General features: G+C 40.5%; 1 protein-coding gene across 1 annotated transcript; it reads left to right on the top strand.

The window, feature by feature from the left end:
• The first annotated feature begins 3,929 nt into the window (after positions 1-3,929).
• Positions 3,930-5,294, top strand: LOC130749765 (NADPH-dependent aldo-keto reductase, chloroplastic-like). The gene is made up of 3 exons (XM_057603138.1): positions 3,930-4,270; positions 4,606-4,854; positions 5,096-5,294. The coding sequence occupies exons 1-3, from the start codon at positions 4,013-4,015 to the stop codon at positions 5,162-5,164; spliced, it is 576 nt and encodes a 191-aa protein (XP_057459121.1). The 5' UTR covers positions 3,930-4,012; the 3' UTR covers positions 5,165-5,294.
• Positions 5,295-16,786: the final 11,492 nt, after the last annotated feature.

Raw genomic sequence — 16,786 nt, 5'->3', positions numbered from 1 at the left:
GGAAATGCTGTATATTTTCCTAAACTATCCTTCCAAAATAATTGGGAACTAGTTGTTAAACTGTAAGACCTGGATTTACAGAACAAATTAATTTCCGACTCACGCGTAGAATCAGTGTAAGCGTGACAGGAGTTTGATGTTTGAGGAAGATTAATGAAGAAGAGAGTGCAGGAATTGCTTGAGGAATGTTGCGTAGTCGTTTTAGGAGTTAGTGCGAGTCGTCTGCACACCTGACTTATGGCGAGAGTGTCCAGAATAGGCTAATTTCGCTTTTAGAGCAACGTATTAAGTGAGATTTCGAATCCTTGGAAAATTTAAAGATTCTCTTTATTTTTCCTTCGACCAGCGTTTCATTTCGGAACCCTGGACTGTACGCACGATAGTATTCACTTTTCGAAAGTCCGACGACGCTAATTTCTTTGCTTCGAAACCCTAGATTCAAGCGCTGGATGAAGACTTTTTCTATTCGGGACTTCTAACGAAGTTTTCGTCCGTGGTGCCAGATTTGTTTCGACATTTCCAATCTTTCTTCAGAAGGAAGTTTTGTCGTCTGACCATCACAGCAAAGAGTAGTTTTTCGGGACAGATTAACTTACACCGCTTTTGGGATTTTAGATATCGTTTTTCCCAAATGTCAGAGATTTGTTTTGAGTTCTGCAATTCTGACGCCAGAATCTCTCTTAGAATTCACCGGTGAACGTGCTGCAAAAATCGAAATCGCGAAATTTTCATTTTCCCGCGATTTCACCTGCCTATAAATAGCTCGAAATTCAAAATATCTCTCCATTCTTTCCATCCAAGGCCGCGAGTTTCAAGGGGAGAGAGGGAGAAGAATTTTTCGCCGAAACTTGACCGATCTTCGTGCAGTTCGTCCCTACTTCAAGGTACCGAGGTAACTAGCTTGATTCTTACCTCTGATCACTGTTTCTACTGCGTTTCTTTAGTCGTTTCTGTGCTCTAAGTTTTGAGCTTTTTGTAAAACTGTCCGTTTTTCCTGATTTCTCTGTTGGGGTTTGTTCTCTACGTGCCCAAGAGCCTAAAACCTCCGTCAGTATTCGCCGATTGTGATCGAGTTGTCAAGGATCTGAAAAACTGTTTCAAAACCCTTTTTGTCGCACATTTCGAAACTTTACTGTCGAAAAGTCGTAATCTGACTTCGTGCCTTTAGGATTAGTTGTCACGGATGTCGTTAGGATCATTGCTGTCGAATTTGTTTTCCGAACTGATAACTTTGAGGTTTTGAGCTTTTATTTTGGACCAAAACGCCCCTGAACAGCCGTATTTTGATCCGATCGTCCGAAAAATTTTCCGACAGTTTATTCGCCTTAGTTTTACCCTAAAACTACCTTGTAAACTGATTAGATCGAAGAAAAAGAGCCGGAGCTCTTTTTCCTTTTTGGCCGAGAGCTTGTAGTGATGGGGGGAGGGGGGGGAGTTTTTCGTTTTCGAAAACTTGTCTTTTCGTACTCGAGTGTTGTATTCTTAAGCTTTAATGCTTTGTCTATCGTTTATGAGTTGTATGGCGATCGAACTAATCGATTTTGTTTGGATTCTGCTTTGTTTTTCTCCGAGGTTCAGTTGAAGGAACTTTGAGAGTTTCAGAGCATTTGTGTGAAGGAGATTTAGATCACGAGACTGGAGCAGCTCGAGGTTAGGGCAACTTACTATTAGCTATGACTGCATGATAGGCGTCGATGAATTCGACTTATGCTTTACTTTGATGTTGATGATGTTGATGAACTGATGTTATGATGCTCTCCATGACTTGTGATGTTGAAATGTTATTGAATTGTGCGTTTTGACGCGACTTCGGAGTGGGGATTCATTGATCTGGTGATCTTTGATATTTCGGGTTGGATGAACAACCCTAGGCAAGTTCAAACTTGGGGTTTGAGACTTAGCCATTTGTTCGTATTCTTAGACTTTCCCCGGGAAATTTCTTTTGGGTGGTTGGTCTTTAGAAACTTAGAATGATTAGATTTTCGAAAAATAGAGACTTTGGGAAACTTAGACTTTGAGAAATAAACTCATAACTTGACTAATTCAATTCGAAACATTTTTATTAGCGAATAAGCATAGGAGAACGAAAAGGGGAAAATAATTGCGAAAGACGGGGAAAAGTCGACTTTTGTTGTGGGTTTTGGGATTGGGGAAAGCCACTGAGGTGAGCTACGGTGATGATTGAAAGTCACCGAGTACTTTAGTACTCTTGTTGTTGGAGATGTGTTGTATTGACCGACACTAACTCCTGGTTTGACATTGGGTTTTGTTATTGGAGTTGTGTTGTATTGACCGACACTAACTCTTGGGTCTTGTTATTCGAGTTGTGTTGTATTGACCGACACTAACTCTTGGGTTTTGTTGTTCGAGTTGTGTTGTATTGACCGACACTAACTCTAGGTTTTGGTTGTTGGAGTTGTGTTGTATTGACCGACACTAAACTCTTGGGGTTTGGGTTTTAAGCTAAACGCTTGTGTTGTGAGGACGATTCGATGTTTGGCTAACAATTTTGCATCATGCATCATTTGGTGAATAACGGGAATGGTTCACCAATGCATTATTTGGTGAATAATGAGAATGGTTCACCGATGCATATTCGATGAGGAACGGGAATGCTTCATCGATGGTGAATAACAGGAATGGTTCACCAGTGCATCATTCGACAAGGAACGGGAATGCTTTGTCGAGGATGAAGAACGGGAATGCTTCATCCATAGTGAAGAACGGAAATGCTTCACTAGTGGCGAACGGGAACGCGTCACTTTTATCCGGATCATATTGATTGCATTTCACGCATACATTCACTCTGGCTGGAATTGTGTGCTGTTTGATTTATTGAAGCATTGTTAGGGCCAATAACATGCTAGGATTGCTTATATATATATATCAACATATATATCTATACCCCATATCACATGTTGAGTGTTTATCTACTTATTTCCGTGAGTTGACCCTAGCGCCTTGGCTTTGGTTTCATGTTTGTGTTTGGGCGGTCGGCCTGCTGCCAGATGTTGACGGTGGATTGGGTTTCGATGGTCTCTCCCTCGGGGGGGATCAGGTTTGAGCTGGTTGATCGACATGCCTCCACCGCTTGGGTGATCGATGTTGCGGGTCACCGAGCGACGTACCGGGGAAGGGTCATGGAGGACCGGACTGACGAGCGTGGATGTCTATCGAAGGGAGCTTTACGACGCATGGAGCTGAGCTTCAACTTGCCAACTTCAGTTCGCTGTGGACTTGGACTCTGACACTGATGTCGACTACTACGTCGAGAGCGACGAGGAGGAGGAGGAGGAGCTTTGAGCGGTACTGGGAGGGTAGGTTTAGGCAGGCGTCATATTTTGTGTAGAGCTCTGATTAGTTTTGCTTTTGGGACAGGGTAGGTTCCCGACGCATGACTTTTTGTGTGGTTCTCTTACTGAGGAATCACAGTGAGTCAGTCGGACCATAGGGGTCTTTGCTTAGGCCATTTTGAGGCCGTCTTTCGTCTGGTGGATTGTACTTATAATTTTCTCACTCACACTTCTGGATCTGTAAATATTTGCCTATGGGCACACTACTTTGGATTCACTGCGTGTGCACGTGACGTGGGAGTGCAGCGGAGGCTGTACATGTGTATATATTGTATATCGGTTAGTTGGGTTGTTGGATTATGTTTTTATTTTATATTGCTTTGATTAAAAGGAAACAAACGAAAAAAAAAAATTACCTGTTTCCGCGTAAAGTTTATTTTTGGTTACTAAAGTGGCACTCGGAAATCGGGGTGTTACATAAACCATGTTTATCCACCATATGTATCTTTAGTCCTGGGAATCTAATTTAGCACATCCAGCTTATGCTGCATTGTTTAGGGGCTTCCATTATATTTATGTTATCTTTCTAATGTATGAAATATTTATGTCATCTAATAATTTCAGAATCTGGTAAATCAAAAGTTAGTTTCTTCATGACATGTTCTCAACTCAATTGAAAAGTGGTGATTCTGCCTTTTCAGATCCAGTGTCCTGCTCCAATGAAGAAAGGATCAGAGGGATTTAAGCCTGAAAATCTAATACAATCTAACATACCTGCCACTTGGAAGGCAATGGAAGCACTCTATGACTCTGGCAAGGCACGAGCTATTGGTGTCAGTAATTTCTCCTCCAAGAAGCTGGCGGATTTGCTGGAGGTTGCCTGCATTCCTCCTGCTGTCAACCAGGTGGAGTGTCATCCGTCATGGCAGCAGGACAAACTGCGTGAATTCTGCAAATCCAAAGGTGTCCACCTCTCTGTAAGTTCACAGATCTTGGATGATCTTTATTTTTTTTCTGCGTTATAGTTGCTATTTCCACAAGGGCTTCATATTTCTTGACACAACTTTGTCCCCAAAGGATAGCTCAAGTGGTAAGAGCTAGGGACATAAGAGTTGGGTCGGATGAAGGGTGAAGGGTTCGAACCTGAGGAAGACTAATTTACTAACAATTCTAACAACTAACATTTGCCTATTAAAAAAAAAAGAAAAAAGAAACTATTTCAGACTTTAGCTGTCCGAATTTTCAAAGTCGAATTTGCTTTTCTTTATAAGCTTGAAGTTTAAATTGTGATATTTAAATTGCATTTGCTTAGGGTTTTTCACCTTTGGGTTCCCCTGGAACAACCTGGCTTAAAAGTGATGTCCTCAAGCATCCAGTTATAAATTTGATTGCGGAGAAACTAGGCAAGACTCCTGCTCAGGTAGCTCTTCACTGGGGACTGAAAACGGGCAATAGTGTGCTTCCCAAAAGTACAAATGAAGCAAGAATGAAACAAAATTTTGATGTTTTTGACTGGACTATACCTGAGGACTTACTAGCTAAATTTTCTGAGATTCAACAAGTAAGTAGTTGATGGTTTCCCTCAATCCTTCTAGTTTTGAGACATGAACTTGTTAACTATATTTATATTTTGCTTACCCTTGAAGCAGTAAAGCTAAGAGAAATCATTGGAAAACCCTGCTATCAATCCACAATATATATGACTAAATTTTGGACATCTTGCAAAACCCCTACTTGTTATGATGTTGAAGGTCTTCTTCAGGAAACATAGTCCAGTTTTACGACAGTAGTTTTCATTGCAGGCCTCATTCGTCCATGAAACTTATGGGAGCTACAGATCTCTTGAAGAATTTTGGGATGGTGAAATTTAGCAAGTGGATGAACTGTGGTACCTTCTTGTCTTTGGGTTGTTCAGTTTTTGGAAATTGTGAACTCGAGTGTTTTGATATATACATGTCATTATTCCTCTCACTTTCTCTTCATATCTCTGTTTGTCTTATTTTTCTATTACATTATATCACTATTTTCTCTCTTTTCTTCATGTATTACATGGCCGTGTAGGCCTTAAAGCAATTGCCTAAGGCCCCGGGAAAAAAATTGGTACTGAAGACGTAATAGAATAATCAAAAATCAAATGATATTAACTGCAATGTGGCCATGTGGGTAATGTGCAGCGTGAAAACTAAGTAGTGTAACGTGAAAAATGCAATTTTGTCCTATTAGTAGTGGTGTTTTGTACTTGCAAATTTACAATTCTTTAAAAACTAGATAATAAAATATTTGTTATTTTAAGATTTCCAAAATCGAAAATATTAATTTGTGTTTACTATTAACCGTTAGTTTTTTATGACTTATATATGTATAGTATTTTACAAGTGTGCTCTTTACACATTGTTTCTTCTTTCAAAAAAAGAAAATACTCATTGTTCTATCTTAAAGCGAATTATCAAATGAAATGCTTGATATCAAAGTGTTAGAAAATCTTTTATTGTTTCATTCATTGCATTTCAAGTTCTATTGCTTGATTATAAAACTATAAATAATTTCACAGCTCAAAAATCTAGAAGTTTAATAGAAAACTTGATAATTTATATGATATATTAAGTGTTTTTAAAATTCTTGTCAAAAGAAAATTATTTTAGAATTTTTTTCCTTAGACCCTAAAATGTTTATACATGGCTCACTATTACTTAGGTGGATGTGGATTTCATATGTGAAAACAAATTTTTCCTGTGAACTATATACTCCAATTTGTCAGCAAAACCTAAGATGTTGCTACATTTTCGAATCTAAAACTTTCACCTCATGCTGATAGAACTAGACCAAATTGGACCTGAAGTTAGGGACTTTCATAATTCAGAAAGAGAAATCTAATTATTTTGTTAAGTATATTCCTTCAACTCTCTACCAGTGCTGGACTGAGTGTTGGCTTCAATGGTGAAGATTAAAGCTTTGGAAATTTTGGAGAATGAGATTTCCTCTGAACCGTTCAAGCATTTAAAAAAGAGTTGTGAAATTCAACCCAATTTTGGGAAGCAATTCATTTGAAAATATTTTGAAACTCTAATTTTTTACATCAAAATCAATATTTAAAAAAAATACCCACCTTTTTAGGCATTGTGAGGCCTGACTCTCTACATTTTGAGCATAGCGGCGCTCGATTTCCCAGTAGTTCTATCATTTAGGGGTATTATGAAGCCTGTTAGGTATTGAGATGCCTAATTCTCTCTTATATTAGGGTATTGTCAAGCCTGCTAGGTCGTGGGACACCTAGCTCTCTAAGTTTCGGGTATTGTGAAGCCCGCTATGTATTGTGACACCTAGTTCTCCAAGTTTAGGGTATTGTGATGCCTAACTCTCTAAGTTTAGGGTATTGTGAAGCCTGTTAGGTATTGTGACGCCTAGTTCTCCCGTTTTAGGGTATTGTGACGCCTACTAGGTATTGTGACGCCTAATTCCCCAGTTTTAGGGTATTGTGATGCCCGTTAGGTTTTGTGAAGCCTAATTCTCAGAATTTAAGGTATTGTGAAGCCCGCTAGGTATAGGCGCCGAGTTCTCTCATTTTAGGGATATTATGGTTCATTGGCATTTGTTTGTGTTCTCCCTTCTCATTTTGAATCAGATAAAATTCTGATGCTTTTTGCAATTTTCTTTATCTTTCTCATCGAAAGTTAAGCAAATGGGGGCTTCTGTTGCACCTAATTTTATCCGGCATCATGTGATTACATTTTTTATTCATTATGTTACTTATTAATATTAATAATATTATTATTATTATAATAAAATTAGGTAAATAAAAAAGTTAAAACAAAGAAAACAAAAAAAAAAGAAGAAAGGAGAAGCAGATCAAAGAAATAAAGAAGACAAAGTAAAATTTGGTCAAAAGGAAAATTGAAAAAAACATAAAAGGAAAAGAGACAGAGCCACTTGCAGGGGCCAGGGATAGGGTCTGGCTTGCTGAGCCGTTTTTTGAGGAAAATTACCGAGCAAAGCTTGCTTAAGAGAGAGCTCTACAATTAGACTTGCACCATGAGTCAGTGGCTGTTGAATAATTTGTAATCCAATTTCATTTTTTATCACCTTCTGGCAGTATAAAAGGATGGAAAAACATGAAGGTATGAAAAACGGTAGAAAGGGGGGGGTTTGAATAACGTTTTCAGGATAAAGCTTCCACCTTAAAGATTTTGACAAATCTTTCGAGAACTTAAGTGCTAAAGATAAGAGATAGAAAAGCACACAAGGATTTTATCCTGGTTCACTTGATAAATCACTCAAGCTACTCCAGTCCACCCGTTAAGGTGATTTCTTCCTTCTTAGAATGAAGGCAATCCACTAATCAGGTAAGAGTTACAACTGCACATGAAACCTTCAAGTGACTAACAATTACACTGACTTAGCTCACACTAAGATTCACTCTCTTAGTCTTCTCTAGGATCCGATCAACCTTGATCTCCTAAAGGAACTAAACAAACTGTTTATCAAAGAATTGTTTACAAGAGATTTGCTTCTAAAAAGCTAATAGTAAACTCAATGAATTTCAGATGAAAGAAAGCTTAGAAGAATTTGAATTTGTCTTGCGCGTATGTGAATGCTTCTAGCCGCTTCTTTCAGTCTTCAGCCTCTTTATATACTCCAAGGATTAGGGTTGAGCGTTGCATGGGAAATGCTACCGTTGGAGGGCAGTTCTGGAAAATCCAGCTTCTGCTGTGTCTGAGACTGTTAGGTAGGTCGTCAGGAAGGTACAGTTGCTTTTGTACTTGGATAGCGACTTGACCTTTAAACCTAGGAGACTTCTGATCAGGAGAAAGCTTCATGTTGGAACTTGTGAAGCCGGTTGATCAGAGTCAGAGGGAAAGCCCAGATCCTCTGACCATTGTTTCTTCTGATTCTGAACTCAGAGGGAAGTACATGGTCTTCAGAGTATCTTGCTTCTGGACATCAGAATTTCACTAATCAGCTTCTGGATCTTCAGAGTCTTCTACACCATCAGAATATCTGAGCCTTCAGTGTTTCTTGGTTATCATACTTTCTGGATCTTCAGAACTTCTAGTGACTGAGTCCACATCAGAGTTTGTATAACTTCAGAACTTCTGAAGCTTTTCCACTGTTCATACTGAACATGGTGAATGCGAAAGCGTTGCTTGGGTCGCTCTTTATACACAGTGCTTCTGATTTGTGTGAGATTGAGTTGAGGTCAGAGCCTGTAAATAGCACACTCAGAAAAACACATTAGAGTACCACAATTGTTCATATCAAAAGGTTAACTTGTAATCATCAAAACATAGAGTTGTACTACTAGATCAAAACTTGATCTTACAATCTCCCCCTTTTTGATGATGACAAAACTAAGATTTTTGATGAACAATTCTTAAACATTAAACTGAATTCACTCAGAGTTTAGAGATATAGAATAAGACTTATCTTGATGTGAATATTTTATCTTGCTCATTCTGAATTCAAGTCACTGCTTGATTATAAGCTTAGCTCCCCCTGAATCTAATACTTGATGAAAACATTAGTAAAGTCTAGATTCTGAGCTAAATGATATAAGAGTTCAGAGTGAAAAACTTATGACATAGATGAAAATAGAGTAATCAGAGCGCATAAGTAATCAGAGTCACGGACAAGGTATCAGAGTCTTGGGTATCAGAGTCAAATTAGAATCACTTCAGAAGAAGTGAAATGTATTCCTTGTATTTGCCCAGTGACACATCTATGGTCATAAAGGTGGAACTCTTAAATTCTCCAAAAGAAAAATAAATCACACTAACACATCTTACACATCAAAAACTGGGTTTACTCCCCCTTTTTGTCATAAGCAAAAAGCTTGGGGTGTGAAAAACTTAGCTTGAAGTACAAGGTACTCCCCCTTAGAGAAGGTCTAAGTTTAAAGAAAATGAAAACGATGCATGAATCAGAGTTAGGCGAAATAATTAGAAGAGTTAATGCAAGATAAGAACGTTTACCACCGGCCAAGGGAGTAAAGAGGAGGGTCAGTTACCAAGAACTTAACCTCGAGAAACTGTAGGAGCATTAACTGTCAGAGAGAAAGTGAAGCCTATATAAAGCGTTGGAGAGAGAGGTAAGCTTCACAACTTGAGCAATTTTCAGTAAGAAAAAAATGGCATCATACATCGTAGCACTAGAAGAGCTGAGAAAGAAGGCCTTTGAGGAGGACTTGTTCCTTAACATTAGGCATCCAGAGGGTACAAAGACCATCTCTGAGCTGACAAACACACTGCTGGAAGAAGACCTGCGTCCAGAGTTGAAGAAAGACTTGAGGGAATTCCTTGCCTTCGTGGAGGAAGTGCAAGAACTCAGCCAGCTTGAACTAAAGCTGCTGGAAGAAAAAGAGATTTTGGAAAAGAAGCTCAAGACTTCAGAAGAAATTCTGGAGAGGGATGAGCAGATCGTCAATCTCAACAACATCCAGTATGCACTGGAGCGTCTGGAGAAGGAGAGGTCAGAGCAGCGCCAGGAGTGCAGAAGAATGAGGAGGGATCCTCCATTCTAGGATTTTAGGAAAAAGAAGGAAAATGTATGATGTAAAAGCGGTTATGATGAATAAAAAAATTTGCAAACATAATGTCAGATATATATATATATATGCATAGATAATCACAAACGAACAAAGTAAAGATTAACAAGAAAGAGCCAGAGGTTAACGAAATAAAACATAGATAAAGGAAAAGAAATCAAAACGAAGAGATCCTAAAGCTAGGGTTTATCAGATCGACGCAGAAGTTCCATCATCATTTGCTTCATTTCAATCAGCAGAGACTCATGAGCGTCAAGACGTTGTTCCACAATGTCGAGTCTGGACGAGTTTGGCTGTGTAGAACTAGAAGGAACATTCTGAGCAGCGTGAGGAGCTGGAGTGGAAGCAGAAGCAGCAGGAGTAAAAACTACGGGTGCAAGTGCTTGGCATCGAAGAGCTTCAACCTCAGCTTCAAGTCGTTCTGTCTCTAATCTGGCTTGTTCAGCTTGAGCTGCTGCTTGACGTGCAGCTTCTTCTGCTTGTTCTTTCTTTCTTTTGGCTTCTTCAATGGCTTCAAGTAGCTTATGTCTCTGTTCTTGTTCATGAAGAGCCACCCTTCTAGCAAACCTTTGCTTTGCAGCCTCGATCCTCTGACTTCCCTCTGCATGCAGGAGTTGCATCATAACTGGAACTTGAGCCACTAGCCAAGTGCTCAGATTGTTCCACTCTTCAGCCACATGTTCAGCATTCTCGCTTAGGTCAGTCTGACCTTGCACATTGCGTAGCATCAATGAGGCTTCATGATAGAAAATATTGATGCACTCAGAGAGAGATGTGGGTCGGAGGTGAGTGTAAGGAATTATAGAGAGGTTGGTTTCAGGAGAGGCTGGGTGATTGCTGCTGTGAGCTTCAGAGGCACCTTGTGGAGAGCCAATGTTAAACATTTGAGCATTTGGTTCAGAGGTTCCAAGGTGAGGTTCTGAAGTTTCAACCAGAGGATGGGGTGATCTAACTGAGGATTGGTTAGACACAGATTGTTCTGGTTCAGGTTCTGGTTGAACAGGCTCTTGTTGGTCAGGGGCAGGGTGAGCTTGTTGAGCCAAAGGGTCTGCCTCATGTAAAGGATTGGCCAAGATAGGTTCATCTGGGTCAACTAGACGTTCAGGTCTAGGGCCAGGATATCTCCTAGGGCTTGGACAAGTGAGATAATATTCTTCTAAGGTAGACACCTTTTCTTTTCTAACTTCCATGAATTTTCGAAGGGATTCAGAGTTGTTGGAAGGAGAAGAATCAGCAACATTTGTTGGGAAGGATACAGGTGTAAGGGCTGTGGAAGAGTCTGTATCCGTGGTTCTGGGAGCCAGACGTTCTGATGCTCTTGGGACAGAGTGATCAGAGGTTCTGGGTCCAGGTTCTGTTTGGTTAGGCTCTGGTTGCTCATGAATGATGGGTTCATAAGTTAATGGGTTGTACTGGATGGTAATGGGAGAGGTTGGTTCATCTGGCCTAGAGGGTTGGTTCTGGAGCAAATTCCAGAGAGGTGCTTCAGTAGGAGAAGGTTGAAAAAATGAAGACCTTGGGGAATGTGGTGGAGAGGTGGTTTGTGCAGCTGGTTGGGACTCAGGAATAGGAGTGAGTGGATTGGAAGATTGTTTGAGCATGGCTGATATGGGGAGTGCATCAAATAAATTCAAATCATCATCAGAAGCAACGGCAGACTTACTTGATTGTGCTGATGATCTTGTCACTCTGGCAGGAGTTTCAATCCTTCTGATCACTTCAGCAGCTGGTTCCACCCGAGTAGGCTTCACCACAATTCTGACCTGCTTCTTCTTCTTCTTAGGAGAAGGAGGACCATCCTCATTATCACCATCATCACCATCATCGGGCTTGCTGGTTTCATCATGTTTTCTCTTGGATTGACCAGTCTTCTTCCCTTTGGTCAGAGGGACATCTGATTCCTCAGAAGATTCTTCTAGGATCATCTTCCTCTGAACTTTCTTCTTGATAGGAGAAGGAAACTCTGGAGCTGGCGGCAGTCTGCTGAAGAATTCATCGAGATCAATTTCATAGCCTTGAGCCCTTAGGTCTTCAACATAGCACCTAATGGCTTCAGGATTGTCTGCCTGTGTCCACAGAGGATAGTCATTCAGAGGCACCCTTCTACTTCTGATTTCAGAAGATGTGTCTTCATGGGCAGGAGCAATCTTCTTCTTGACTAGGCCCATTTTCTTTAGAGAATTCGCAGTGAAGACATCACTGACAATGGTGGTCAGATCCTCTGTGCATCCAACATTTACCAGATCTTGAATGAGGCCACTCTCAATGAAGAGATCAGACAACAGTCTCCCAAAGGGAATATACTTGATTGCTGACTTGATGGAGGCAGTGGTACGAGACTTCCGGATACACTCCTTCAAGTAGGAGAACAGGAAGTAGGGAAGGCAGATCTTCTTCTTGTCTTGGATGAAGAACAACATCGCCTTCTGGTTGAAGTTGATGTAGTCTGGGGAACTGCCCTTTGGTCTCTGGTTTATGCAGTGGAGCAAAATCTTGTGCCAGATCCTGAGCTTGGGATGAAGGTCCATCACTTTGTAATTAGTCTTGCCCGGTTTGTAATTGGTGTACAGGGCCTTGTTGGTCTCATCCTTCGTCTTGGGTTTCAACTTCGATTCAGTGAATTGGAAACGATACCCAAGAGCAGTTTCTGCACCCAGCAGATTCACGAAAGACTTCTCTGTAATGATGATCTTTCTTCCAAGAATGTGAGATACCACCTGAGTATCATCGCAGTCAGCGTGCTTCCAGAATTCCTTGATCAGTTTGTCATACACCGGTCCTCGAAGCCTGTTGAAGTAATTTCCCCAACCTTGAACTTGGACTTCAGGACGAAGATCATACCCATTTGTAGCAAGGTTGTCGAGGTCAAATCTCCATTCTGCCAGTACTTGAAGTTCCTCAGGAGCATATACGCAGTGAACGGCACAGCCCCGTTCTGCAATCGGAATAATCTGCTCTTGAGCTTGACCTTGATCTTGATTCGGATTCTCAGGACCCCTTTGACCTGTTGCTAGACCAACTACCATATGAGGGAACTGGGTTGCATCTGCAGTAGCTCTTCTGGTTTGACTCACCATTTTTGGAGCGGTTGAAGGTTTAGGTAGAAGATGAAGGTTGAAAGATGAAGAGAGATCGAGAGAGAAATCGAGGGTAAGCGGTTTTGAAATAGCAGAAGAGAGAGAGAGTAAAACCGAAAGTGAAGGAGATCGTGTGTGTATAGTGGGTTTTGACAAATAACCGTTGTTGATTCAAAAAGCAATTGAAAATCAACGGTTGAAAATTAAAGATAGATAGTAACAGTAAATACACATATCACAAACAGGAGAGAAGCACATCTACACGCAACATGACAGACTGTCACACAGGCACAAGGAACTATGCATCAGAAATACTGACACACGTGTTGCTGTCTCAGCTTCAGAGTTAGTACCAATGGGTACACACACTCTGATTGAGTTACCTTCTGGACTAGACATCTTCTGATCAAGAAGTATCATGGTCAGAGGTTCTGATCCATCTTCACTCTGGACAAAAGTCCATGTTCAGATTTTTCAGAATAAAATTAAATCTGTCCTCTGCTAAGGGCTTTGTAAAGATATCTGCCCATTGATGGTCAGTATCAACAAACTTCAGAAGAAGTACGCCCTTCTGTACATAATCTCTAATAAAGTGATACTTTACCTCAATGTGCTTTGCCCTTGAATGCAAGATAGGATTCTTACTCAATGAGATTGCAGCAGTGTTATCACAATAGATTGGGATATTGCTCTCAAGGATCTGATAATCCTCCAGCTGATGTTTCATCCAGAGCATCTGAGTGCTGCATATTGCTGCTGAGATATATTCTGCCTATGCAGTTGATAGTGCAATGGTTGATTGCCTCTTGCTTGCCCATGAGACTAGATTGCTTCCCAGAAATTGACAATTTCCAGAAGTACTTTTTCTCTCTGTTCTATCTCCAGCATAATCAGCATCACAATAACCTGAAAGCTTATACTCTGATGTTTTCTTATACATCAAGCCAAGGTTAGTGGTGCCTTTCAGATACCTTAGGATCCTCTTAACAGCAGTGGGTTTCCCTTGGATCTGATTGAAAACGAGCACATAAATGAACACTAAATAGTATGTCTGGCCTAGATGCAGTTAAGTATAGAAGTGAACCTATCATGCCACGATAGAGCTTCTGACATACTTTACCACTTTTATCTTCTTTCTCCAGAATGCATGTAGGATGCATTGGAGTCTTGGCCACTGTAGATTCCAGCATATTGAACTTCTTCAGAAGTTCTTTAGTGTACTTGCTCTGATGGATATATGTTCCTTCTGGTGTTTGATCAACTTGTATTCCCAGAAAGTACTTTAATTCTCCCATCATACTCATCTCAAATTCAGCCTGCATCATCTCAGAAAATTCTTTGCATAGAGATTGATTAGCAGAACCAAATATAATATCATCAACATAAATTTGCACAATTAAGATATCATCTTTATAAGTCTTGCAAAAAAGAGTTGTATCTACTTTACCCCTTACAAACTCATTCTCCAGAAGGAATGAGCTGAGTCTCTCATACCATGCTCTGGGAGCTTGCTTCAGACCATAGAGTGACTTCTTCAATTTGAACACATGGTCTGGCTTCTTCTCATCTTCAAAACCTGGGGGTTGATGAACATAGACTTCCTCTGAAATATAACAATTTAGGAAGGCACTCTTCACGTCCATCTGATGTAGAACTATGTTGTGATTCACTGAGAAAGAGATCAACAGTCTGATTGCCTCCAGTCTTGCTACTGGAGCAAATGTTTCAGTGTAGTCTATTCCTTCCTGCTGGCTGTAGCCTTGAGCAACTAGCCTTGCCTTGTTTCTGACTACATCTCCTTTCTCATTCAGCTTGTTTCTGAATACCCATTTTGTTCCAATTACATGGACACTCTCAGGCTTCTTCACTAAGCTCCAAACATCGTTCTTGGAGAATTGATTCAATTCTTCTTCCATAGCCAGAATCCAATCCTTGTCCTGAAGAGCTTCATCTATGGACTTGGGTTCAATTAAAGACACCAATCCTTTCAGACTGAGCAAGGTCTCTTCAGAGGGTCTGAAGGCTGATCTGGTTCTGACTGGTTCGTCTTTGTTGCCCAGAATCAATTCCTTAGGGTGAGCTGCAGTGATTCTGCTCTTCTTCAGAGTTTGTGAATCAGAGGGACCAGCTTCTTCCTCTGGTTCATCTTCCTCTGGCTCAGCTTCCTCTGGAGCTTTGCCTTTGTCAGAAACATTAATGCTTAAATCTGCAAACTTCTCAACTAGCTTTGACTGGTCAGAGTCAAGCTTATCGTCAAATCTAACATGAATAGATTCTTCAATAGTCTTAGCATCAGTATTATAAAATCTAAAACCTTTAGATCTCTCAGAATAACCAAGTAATAGACACTTAGAAGACTTAGCATCAAATTTATGCAATCTATCCTTAGTATTGAGAACATAACAAACACAGCCAAAAGGATGAAAATAAGAAATGTTAGGTTTTATGTTCTTCCACAATTCATAGGGAGTCTTATTCAGAATTGGTCTCACAGAGATTCTGTTCTGAATGTAACATGCTGTATTTACTGCCTCTGCCCAAAAGTGCTTAGCCATGCCAGTTTCTTGGAGCATGGTTCTAGCCATCTCCTGAAGAGTTCTGTTCTTCCTCTCAACAACACCATTTTGTTGAGGAGTTCTGGGACAAGAGAAATCATGTGCAATTCCATAGGAATCAAATAGACTCTCAAACTTGTCATTCTCAAACTCTCCACCATGGTCACTTCTGACACGCACAATCCTACAAGCCTTCTCGTTTTGCACTTGGGCAATGAAGGTAGAGAACACAGCATGAGACTCATCCTTGCGGGTTAGAAACTTTACCCATGTCCAGCGGCTATAGTCATCAACGATAACCATCCCATATCTCTTGCCACCTATAGACTCAGTTTTCACTGGTCCAAAAAGGTCGATATGCAGAAGTTCCAACGGCCTTGAGGTTGAGACAACATTCTTTGCCTTGAAAGGGACTTTTGTGAATTTGCCTTTCTGACATGCTTCACAAAGAGCGTCTGAAGCGAACTTCAGATTGGGTAAGCCCCTGACAAGGTTTAGCTTGCTCAGCTGAGAAATCTTTCTCATACTGGCATGCCCTAACCGTCTATGCCATACCCACTGCTCTTCATTAACAGACAGAAGGCACTTCACATTCTGAGCCTCCAACTCAGATAATCTGATCTTATAAATGTTGTTCTTCCTCTTGCTGTTAAACAGAACAGAGCCATCGATTTGACTTACAGCCCGGCAAGACTTTTGATTGAATATAACATTAAACCCTTGTCAGCTAATTGACTTATAGACAATAAGTTATGTGTTAAGCCGTCTACCAATAACACATTATCAATGCATGGACTACTATCTACACAAATAGTACCAGTACCAACAATTTTACCCTTTTCATTTCCTCCAAAGCCAACTTCGCCTCCAGGCTTAAGTTTTAGCTCTCGGAACATTCGCCTTTCTCCCGTCATGTGACGCAAGCATCCACTGTCCAGATACCATGATTGGTGTTTCAGTGGAGCTATCAAGGATATCTGCAACATAGATAATCTTGTCCTTAGGTACCCACTTTCTGGGTCCTCTCTTGTTAGTTACCCCAGAGGTTCTGATCACCTTGGGTGTCTCAACATGATATTTTAAAGGAATATTTGCATGATATTTAGACATAGAGAAGGATCCCTTTTTAAGAGGGTTTTTAGCAACTTTAGCAGGTAAAGGATCAGGCAATATGGTACCAGAGGGAACAAAGCATTCATACAAGGATTTAGCTTTAGACACAGAGGGCTCATTTCTAATTGGTTTAGAATAGCCAATGCCATGCATTCCATTTCTGCTTACGCCATAGATCATTGAAGCCATTAAGCTTCTATCCACGCTTTT

This window comes from Lotus japonicus, chromosome 3 (genome assembly GCF_012489685.1).
Source record: "Lotus japonicus ecotype B-129 chromosome 3, LjGifu_v1.2".
Taxonomy (NCBI): Eukaryota; Viridiplantae; Streptophyta; class Magnoliopsida; order Fabales; family Fabaceae; genus Lotus; species Lotus japonicus.
The sequence above is the reverse complement of the archived record's forward strand: the minus strand, read 5'-3'. Positions and strand labels throughout refer to the sequence as shown.